Source organism: Arachis ipaensis, chromosome B03 (genome assembly GCF_000816755.2).
Source record: "Arachis ipaensis cultivar K30076 chromosome B03, Araip1.1, whole genome shotgun sequence".
Classification (NCBI taxonomy): domain Eukaryota; kingdom Viridiplantae; phylum Streptophyta; class Magnoliopsida; order Fabales; family Fabaceae; genus Arachis; species Arachis ipaensis.
In genome coordinates, this window is record NC_029787.2 from 134,929,820 (window position 1) to 134,940,815 (window position 10,996).

The 10,996-nt window shown below is 36.2% G+C and overlaps 1 protein-coding gene across 1 annotated transcript; it reads right to left on the reverse strand.

Annotated features, from left to right (window-relative positions):
• On the reverse strand, window positions 116-2,294 carry LOC107631949 (probable serine/threonine-protein kinase PIX13). Its single transcript, XM_021120047.1, has 6 exons — window positions 2,025-2,294; window positions 1,564-1,943; window positions 1,312-1,447; window positions 1,089-1,228; window positions 741-864; window positions 116-655 (listed from the first exon to the last, which is right to left on the reverse strand). The coding sequence occupies exons 1-6, from the start codon at window positions 2,113-2,115 to the stop codon at window positions 255-257; spliced, it is 1,272 nt and encodes a 423-aa protein (XP_020975706.1). The 5' UTR covers window positions 2,116-2,294; the 3' UTR covers window positions 116-254.

The window sequence follows — 10,996 nt, forward strand, 5'->3', positions numbered from 1 at the left end:
AAGTTACAACATCAACTATATATATATATATATATATATGATTTACCAGCAAAGTGTCTTTGCTACTCAGTTTCGGACTAGAGAGCAGGAAATAGAAAAATGAAACAAGTGGCAAATCCTTCAATGAATAGACCCATGACACAGCCTAACATCGATTGGCCAATGGCCTCTGACAGTCTGACCACCGACCCTGCAATTCAGTGGAATGAGTTTTGGAAGGACCAACAACAACTAGTAACCTGCGTCCTGCTACACTATGGATGGAGTGGAGAACGATGGTGCACAGCTTGCTGACCTCGACGGCTATGAGTATGATTAGAACCAGATTTTGGCTCCATAGGTTTCTCATTGGCAGCATGAAATCGCTCCAAGCTCTCCAAAACTTCCTTCATTGACGGCCGCTGTTTGGGCTCAGTTTCAAGACATCTCAGCGCAAGCTGAGCTATACGAAATGCAACTTTGGATGGATATTTTCCTTCCAACCGAAAATCCATAATGCTTTTCAGCTTTCTTCTATCATGCAGGTATGGTTTGATCCAATCTGTTAGATTATGTTGCCCACTTGGGCGGTTTGGGTCAAGTGCTCGTAGCCCTGTTAGCATCTCCACCAAAACTACTCCAAATGCATACACGTCACTCTTCACATACAGATGCCCTGTACAATAGTAATAACATGTCAAGGCTCTACATTAATCAACTTGATTCAGTTTCCAAAACCTCCTCCAAGTAGATCACCTCACCTGTAGCAACATATTCAGGAGCTGCATAACCATATGTGCCCATCACCCTAGTTGTCACATGGGAGCGACTAGCTGAAGGACCCAGTTTTGCCAAGCCAAAGTCTGATATCTTTGCATTATAGGCCTGCAGCATAACAAGAATTTAAGTTATACACCCAATATATAGTGCATCCTAAAGTAAAAGATGTATTTTGATGTTCATCACAAAAAATACTAATAGACAACTCATCGTGACAATAATTCCCCAAATTATATGGCTCAACTATCCACCATTTTTGCTAATAACAATTTGTATTGTATGAGTTCATCTTCATGTTATTATATATATAACTCAACGACGTTACTCACCCCATCGAGCAATATATTGGAGGCCTTGAAGTCTCTGTAAATTACTTTCTCGGATGTATGCAAGAAGGCCAGGCCACGAGCTGCTCCGATTGCAATCTTAAGCCTAATATCCCATGGAAGTGGTTGAACAGCAGAGCCCCCTGTGCAAAAAATTAAAATAATTTAGCTTCAGTCACACTTCTCGACAGAGTACTCCAATAGCTTAATTCAACAGAGCACTCACTTCCGAATAGGTGGTTTTCCAAACTGCCTTTCTGCATAAATTCATAGATGAGAAGAAGTTCTGCTTCCTCCAAGCAGTATCCCAACAACTTAACAAGGTTAGGATGAGAGAGGCGTCCCAGAAAATTTACTTCTGACTGCACCGTTCGATCCACATAAATGAATTATCAAATGTATATGTGTATCAGCAAATTCTCAATTAAGTTTGTTGGTCCTGCAAGGTGTTGTAGTTGTAGGATTTAGGATGGATTACCTTCCACTCCTCAAGCCCCTGTAAGCTTTCGGAGTTCAATTTTTTGACGGCAATGACGGTTCCATTTGCATTCTTGGAGGATGGCTTGTCTTCGAGCCACCCCTTGTAGACCTTGCCGAAACCTCCCTCGCCAAGCACGGTGTCAAGTCTGAAATTCCTAGTGGCAGCCTTCAACTCTGCGAAGGTGAAGATCCTGAGATTTGCGGCAGGTAGGATCTGGCCGTCGGGATAATGATCATCGGAGAACTTGCTTACGGAGCTGATGTTCCCACTTCCCGACGAAGTCGTGTAGCTGCAGCTGCTGCTCGTGACGCGGGATGTCCCCGTTGAGGTTAACGTTAACGTTGACGTTGACGTTGACGTTGACGTTGATGCCGTACCTGCATGCATAAATTAATTATTCTGACAGAAGATTAAACAAAACAGCAGCACACCAAGGAAAAGTAATGAATCCTACGTACCTCCGCTGAGGTTACCGGTGGTGGTGGTGGTGGTGGTAGTTGGGTTGGAGTTATGGGGTGGTAATTTTGGAGAACCCCAGCAAGTTCCCATTTGTAATAATCCAGAACCCTTGAGTTTGAGCCTGATCTGATGACAAGACGGTACTTTCCCTGTTCCCTTATTAATTCCTCCCCTCTTTCAGCTCTCACCACAATACAGCTGACCTCCAGGCTCCAGTGATAACTGTCGTCAAACTCACCCACCCACCCCCGTTTTCTCTTTTGTATCTTTTTCTCNTTATACAAAAACTGCAAGATTTTATACAAAAAGTCTAAATGACACGATGGTGAATTCTTTCGAAATAACGCAATGGGAGGACGCAACGACGAGCCAAAAGGAAAAACAGTAGACGAGGTGGGAGATGCGGCAATAGAGAGGAGAATGGACACGACGGCTGAGTTATGAAAAGGAACGCCGCAAATAGAAATTACGACGCGGTAAGGGTGATGGCATGGTGATGTGTAACGATGCAGTGAGAAGAGTAACGAAGGGATGGCTGTAGAGAGGTTGGATGGAGTATGAACAGCCTTAGGGATTTCTGAATTGAAGAAGGGTTATGCAAATAAAGATTAGGAGTTTTGGGTTTCTGTATATATATGTGTGTGTGAGAAATGACTAAAAAACATATATGAGAAATAAACTATTAAGGATAATTCAAAGAATTCATAAATTTCGGGGAATAGCGGGGACGGGGCGGAGATCCCCGCTCGGGTCCTCCGCGCCTGCTTCGGAAAAATTTTGTCCCCCATCCCATTCCCACGGAAAAAATTCCCCACAATCGGATCCCCATTCGGGACAGTTCCCACAGAAATCTCCGCATTTTGGGAAATTTTGTCATCCCTAAAATGACCTAAAGAAACGAAATGACAATAAGATTTACATAAAAACCTTAAACACAACTTTATGTAAATTCATCGAATTAGATTATACGATTTATGAAAGTCAATAATAAATCAAATGAGGCTGAGTTGATTTACTAGTGGTATAAAGTATATCTATAATAAATTGAATTTCGGTGCTTTAAATTATATATGTACCCCTAACCTTATAAATCGAATCATTTTTGTTCAAATTGCATGCATGAACGTCTTTCTTTTTAAATCGACGCAATATGTTTTGAATTGCATGGATTTACTTTATTAAACATATCAATTTGGGTTCATTCGATTATATTAAAAAGGTAGTAGCTCAAATTGGGTTGTTTCGATTTATATTATCTTAAGGTAAATTGATATAACTTCATTCGATTTACATAAAATTAAAACAACTACCTAACGCCTTTTATTTTAGAACTATATAATTTTTTATTTCATTTTATTTTTTATGTGAATTGTTCCGTGTCGATGGGATTGGTTAGTCAAGTCAAACAGAAGAATCAACAAACAACCCCATTCAAATAAATCGGAAAGGAAAACGAGAAAAAACACATCCACAAATAAGATCACTCACACACTTTTTTTTGGGTAAACATTCACATTTCTTTTTTTATGCTATTTTTTAATTTGGTAAGTTATTGATTAATTTACTGTAATATTGAATTTTATTTATTTTTTTATGTGTTTAAACATGAAAAAAAACAAAGCAAACACTATTCTATATTCGAACGGATGATTTACTAGAGATCAACACAAGACTCAGACCAAATAACGTTATTAGAGTTACTCTTGACACCATTTCTAGCCATCCAATCTGCAGTTCTATTTGCTTCTCGGGACACCCACTCAACGTGAACAAGTCAAGGACGAGATAAAAGTTCCTGAATCTTGTGAACTAAATCTGTTACTTCAGACCCACTTGTAAGGTCATGCATGATGGGCAGAATGTCAAGACAATCCGTTTCATATATAATATCCCTCAAACCGCAATCACAAGCTAAAACCAACCCCTCAAAGCAGCAAATAGTTCACATCTAATGATAGACCAGAGGAAAATATTTTCAGAGCAGCCCGATATCCAATCTCCCTTAGAATCTCTAATAATACACCCAAATCCCGCTAAATTTGAATCCATATATAAGCTTGTATCACAATTAACTTTAAAACTGTTGCCTACCGGTGGTTCCCAAAACAGGCAATTTTGGAGAGACCTAAAGGCATTGTTTCGATTCTTGTAAACCTGTAAGTCCTTGGCGGTAATTCTGGCCAAGGCAACAACCTTGTGGTCTGTCCAAGAGGTGTCAGTATTGAATATGTCATTACATCTATGTCTCCATACCCACCAAAGCCCTGCACCAAAGGACGCCTCATTGTTAGCCAAGGCCTTTCGAAACCACTCTTCAAGAGCAGTACCAGCCGTCGAGTCCAGGATACTAGGATCCAACATATGCCAAATTGCCTTTGATCGTTCACAGTCTCAAGGCAATGCTCCATAGTCTCCTGTGCCTTGTTACATCTCTTACACATATCTAAAGAAGCTAAATGCCGCTTGAATCGAAAGGTCTCAGTTGGTAGAGCATCATGTAAGTCAAGCCACATAGTAAATTTGAACTTCTCCAGAATATTTGTATTCCACAACCAGTTCCAGTTACTATTGGCATTCCAATTTAATGTTTTCTCTAATAATTATCTATAACCCTCTCTTGCACTATACTTTTTTGTTGCTGCAGGCCACCACTCCCACTGTGGCTCCAACTCAGTCGAACTAGGATATCTCAGACCACAAATAAACTGCTTAATCTCATGCGGAATAGGCGTGATAAGACTATCAACCTCCCAAGACACCCCTTTCCACAAGTCAGCCATTATGAAATCTGATTCAGAAATCTGTACATAAGGAACAAGGTTTCAAAGCTTACCAAAAAGAGTCCACTCATCATACTAAACTGATTTGTGGACATCTCCAATATTCCAATGAAGCATTTCCTTTAGATACTCATAGGTACTAACAATGTCCTTCCAGGTAGCCGATGAAGAAAACTCATACTAGATTGATTCCTGAGATATTTATGCTTCAGAACCTGCACCCACAACTTCTCACTATTATATAGACAATCTCATACCAACTTTTTCAGAAGCGCCATGTTAGCACAGGAAGTATCCCTAATACCCAATCCTCCTGCCCTTTTAGGAGTTATGGCGACCCCCCACCTGACCAGAGGCAGCCCTTTGCCGGTCACTTGCCATTTCCACAAGAACGGTCTCATCAAGGAATCAATTTTATTACATGCATACTTCGAGAGAAGATAAATTTGCATTTCATAAACTGTGATAGAGGCCATAATCGATTTAACAAGACAAAGCCTCCCTGCCTTATTCAGCAGGCATCCTTTTCAACTGGAGAGCTTCCTCGAAAATTTTTAATAACCTCTTAAGTCGTCTTCCTGTAAGCTCTGGCATGACCGATGTTAATTCCCAAGTATTTACCCAAATCATTGTAGAACCGGATGTTAGAGACCCCTGAGATAACCTCTTTTCTTCTCTCCGACACCCTCTTGAAATGTTGGGCCTTTGACTTATGAAGATTTACCTTTAAACCTGACGCTCTAGAAAACAAGTCCAGGCAATGCATAACCTCTATTACTTGAGCTTTCGATGCCTTCCAGAAAAGTAAAAGATCATCTACAAACATGAAATGAGAGAGTCGTGGTCCGTTCCTAAAAATCGCTACCGGGTTTCACAAACCTTGGGAAACTCTATGAGAGATAAAGCAGGCAAGCATTTCCATACAGAGTACAAATAGATAAGGAGACATGTGATCTCCTTGCCTCAACCCTCTCTTTGGATTGAAATTTTGGAGCCTGTTCCCATTCCACAAAACTGCTAACGAAGAGGAAGTCACACAATTCAATATAAGATTAATGGTAGCCTTTGGAAATCCAAACCGGACCAAAGTAGCTTCTAAAAAACGCCAGTCTACCCTGTCATAAGATTTTTCCAAATCAATCTTGAACGCCATGGTCCCTTTTTGAGACTTGGTGTTCCTCATAAAGTGCATAATCTCCTGAGCAATGGTAATATTCTCTGTGGTTCCTCTTCCTGGAATGATCCCTTCTTGCAAATAACCAATGATCTCCGACAGGAAAGGTCTGAACCTGTTAACTAGAACCTTTGTGACAATTTTATAAATTACATTACATAAGTTAATAGGCCGAAACTCCCGTAAGGAAGAGGGAACTTCCACTTTAGGAATTAGAACAACGAGAGTATTGAAAATAGCCGCATTCATTGGCTCACCCTCAAAAGCTCGCTTGACCAGTCCACACACATCATTGCTAAGAGAGTCCCATAACTCTTTGTAGAAAATTGCTTGAAATCCATCTGGCCCTGTGGCTTTAAACGAACTCATGGTCATCACAGCTCTTTTAATCTTTTCAGACGTCACTGGTTCCACTAGCTTTTGACAAGCCTCAATATTAAGAGACGGGCAAGAAAAAGGCCTTATGGCATCTAGGTCAATATCCTCCCTTGTATAAAAGAGTTTTTGAAAGAAAGAATTTTCCGCCATTTCTAGAGTCGTAGTCTCCGTGGCCCAAGACCCATCCTCTAAAAACAACCCATGAATTTTGTTCCTCTTTCTCCTAATAACTGTCTGCAAATGAAAAAATTTTGTATTTCTGTCTCCACATCTCACCCATTGTTCTCTAGATTTTTGATACCACAACAGCTCTTCTTGAAGAAGGACAGCATTCAGTTCCTGATGCAAAACTTGCTCTTTGATCCTAAGTTGTTGATCCTCCCGACTCTCTAGAGTAATCTGAACATCATTCAAAAGCCTCTCCAACTCCCTTTTCTTAACAAAAATATTGCCAAAAACCTTTTTATTGAAGCTAGTTGCATCTTTTTGAACCTCTAACAAATATTTGACTACATACGGAGCTCCTTTATTCCAAGCTGTATGAACAACATTCCTAAAAAGAGGATGAGTCATCAATGCAGCTTGGAATCTGAACGGACGATGGCCCTTGGTAGCCCTCTCTGCCATCTTGCACCTAGTGAACAATGGGTGATGATCAGAGTGAAGGCGCGCTAGCACCTCAGTATAAGCCTCTGGAAACATTAGTCGCCAGTCCTGGTTGATGACTGCTCTATCAAGCTTCTTAGCCACCTGCACCCCACCTTTCACCTTCCTGTACCAAGTGAATCTTCTCCCAATAACCCCCATATCAAACAGCCCACAATCCTCCAATATTTTCGCAAATTGTTCTGTTCTGGCAAGTCTAAACTGCCCCCCTCTAACTTCACTCTGCAACAGAACATCATTAAAGTCCCTTAACACAATCCAAGGTCCGTGGATCATATTAGCAATCCTTGTCAACTCACCCCACAGTTCTTTACGCTGATGTATATGCGGATTAGCATACACCGCACTGCAGTAACTAGATATATTGTCCATAGTGATTTCAAAACTGATACATTGATCAACTACATCCAATACTCTCACAGAAATATTTGAATTAGAACATAGAACCCAGATACCCCACTATGACTATTAGCCTCAACAATACCAACACCCTGGTAACCTAGATTATTCCAAAATGATTTCATCCTCTCGAAAGCAATACAAGTTTCAAACAGAATGAAAAAATTTATTCACTAACTCCTTACTATGAACCCGGGCCAATTTATTAGAGACCCCTCTAATATTTCAAAATAGAAAGATTAAATCTAAATAATCCATAAAAAATTGTACTGTAAAAAGGACTAACTTCAGCCGAAGTCCTTAACAAGATGATGAAGATCCACCATCATATCCCCCTGAGACTTGCTTGTCCTTATCCGGTTGTTGTCCGGTTTGTCTGTGTCCCTCCACTGACAACCCTTCCAATTTGCTGATTTGCTGCTTGCTGGTGTTGCCAAGGCAGTCCAGAATTGACAGCGAATTCTGTAAAGAAGAAGGGCGCAACCTCTTGTTAGTCAATAAATTACTACATATATAAAATAAAATTTTAATTTCTAATATTTATTTAAACAGACTAATAAATTAACTACTAGACCAATTTCATAATAAAATATTCATACTATTAACTATTTAAGTATTTCGTATCATAAATGCAACCATGCAAACTTATCAGACCGACCCTTTAAACCCACCAAAAAATAAATCGAGCTAAAATTTAAAATTTGCCAAATTTTTCATGTTCAAAAAATTAATGTGATTACTAATTTGACCACTACGTAAATATTTTACATACAAAATTCGGTTGTTTTTTTTATATGAAAATTATTGTTGTATTATTTTTTTTATAAAAAGTGGTATATTTTAATTTAGTATGGAGGTAATAATAAATTAAAGGGTTTAATTTGCACATTTAAAAATTTTTTAATACTGAAATATAAATCAGATGATAGGTTTTGCGTTTTAAAAATTTAAAAAAATTAAAATTCACAAATCAAAAGTAGTTCACAAATCGGAGTGTAGATTTTGTATGAGTTCACAAATAGGAGAATAGATTTTGACATTTTGTATCACTCCACAAATTGGAGGATAGATTTTATGTTTTAAAAAGTAAAAAAAAATAAACTTCACAAATAAAAAGATCATATTTGTGATATCCATATGAAAAAAACAGCAAATCTTATACATTATATATTAAAAAACACTATCATATACCTGTTCCTATATGGATACCTGGAGGGGAGCTCGGCTTCTAGAGTCGGCGCCGAGTTGTTATCTTTCGGTACCGATCTATGAGCTTAGAGAAAGTCCGAACTTCACGTATGGAGAAATGTCCAATCGTGCAGAGTGTGAACAAGAAACAAGGGGGATTGTACCTGCAAAGACACTCCAAAGCTTAAGTTAGTATTGAGAATTCAATGTGTCTTTAGGATAGAAGATCATACCTTTTATAAGTGAGAGTACAAAGGTCGGCTACCTTCCTACTTTATTGTCTGAATTGAAGGGTAATAATAAGGGTGTAGTTGACCTATGGATATTTCATAACTAATAACTCTCTCAAAAATTAATTCATTTATTTAATTATTTAATTTAATAAATATAAAAAAATCTTAAACAGGACTGATCAACATGAAGAAGTAATGGAGATACCAAGTCAAGATAATGCCAACACAAATCTTCAGAGTAGAATGATTAGAAATTGAATAAGTATCTAAGATCTAATGGCTATACAATGAGAATTTCAGAGACGAATTTAGGGAGGACCGCATGGGTCATGCCCCCTAAATTTTCAAAACGTAAAATATATTACATATGATGTTTAAAAGTTTGACAAATATATTTTCTAATTCAGTGGTTAAAGGAAGGCATTATATACTTCAAAATATAGGTTCAAGTCTCATGTCATGCATTTAAAATTTATTTTCTTTTGTTCTAAAAATACTTTGGTTTTTATATTAATTTTTAATTGAATGTAATAAGAAAATATATACATAAAAATAAATTAGATTAATGATCATATATGACAAAAAAAAACTCACAACATGCATCATACATTCATACTTGATAACATAAATTGAATATTGGAATAGAAAAATAGCTTCACAATTTTAGCAACTATAAACGAAATTGATGACAAATTTGGATGGAACTATGTTGAATGTGAAAAGAGTCAAAAGAAAGCATATAAAAAAGAGACAACTACATTTGTAACACATATAATCAAACACCACAATATTCAACAATAAGATAACTCTATAGGTCTTGTTCCAAAGAATTAAGGTCAAACTCATCAGATGCAACTCTTTGAACTTTTGGAGGTTGTATCTCACTTTTTTCGTGATTCATTAAAGTAGAAAAACTATCTACAGATATTGATATTGTAAAAGTTATATGTTCTCCTTCTTAAATATTAGCCTTCCTCTTAAAAAATGTATCAATTCTTTGATTTTTCATGATTATTTTATATAAAAATTTGAATATATATCCTGTAAAATATGTAAAAAAGAAGTTAGAATGATAAATATTAAAATTTATAATATTTATTGAATTTTTTATCAATTTAAATTACAATAATATCAATACTTATTAAATATTCTAATATTTTTTATGATATAAAAAATTAAATTAGATAAACAGTAAAATGTAAAATAATACTAAATTACATAAATAAAAAATACCTAATTTTTTATATTTGAACTCAAAGGTAGAGAAAGTATTGCTTATTGAATAGAGAAGTGCAAAATACGAATACACTTAGTTAAGTCCAAATCTAACATGTTTTGAATATTTAAAACTAAAAATTATTGTGCAATAAAAACAAAAGATGAAGATTGAATTTTGGTATTTTAAGTCATAGCAAAGTATTTGAGCCAATTGAACTAATTTTTTATTTTTTAAAGAAGTATTACTAATTTTTTTACCAAAAATTTGGGGGCCATGCCCTCTTGTCTTAACTAAGCTCCGCCCTGTTTATATGCTTTTCTTAATCTCATTTATCAAATTATTAGTTACTAACTCAATACTTATTTTAGGTTCAATGTGCTACAACAATTTTTGTACTATTTAATGGCGAAGCAAAAATATTGTTAGGCCCAACTAATTCAAATCTAATGACACTCCAGTAAAATAATGACATTAAAGCATCACCTCAATTGAAAAATTTCTGCAACCTCACTTATATTTAAAGTCAAAATAAATAATTTTAATCTTAAAGAAGATTCTCAACAATACACAGTTACTAAGACATTTGTTCCAACAAAAATACTGATTCTTAACACCCACTACAACAAATAAAAACATGTAATACTCCAAAAAAATCACTTATTCAAGACATCATTTTTATTTATAATTTAAATTATTCATTGATTATAGAAACTAATTTCGCCAATATTAATATCATCATATGAAGATCACATACATGTCTTCACAAGAACCTACGACAGAAAGAAGAAAACAATAACTCTAACAACAACAAATAAAAAAAACGAGTGTCACATAAAAAGATTAAATTTATCAACTAAAACAAATATAAAAATTAAACTACTAAATAAGAATATAATTTTATACAATTTCAACATCTAATTTTTTTTATTACAAA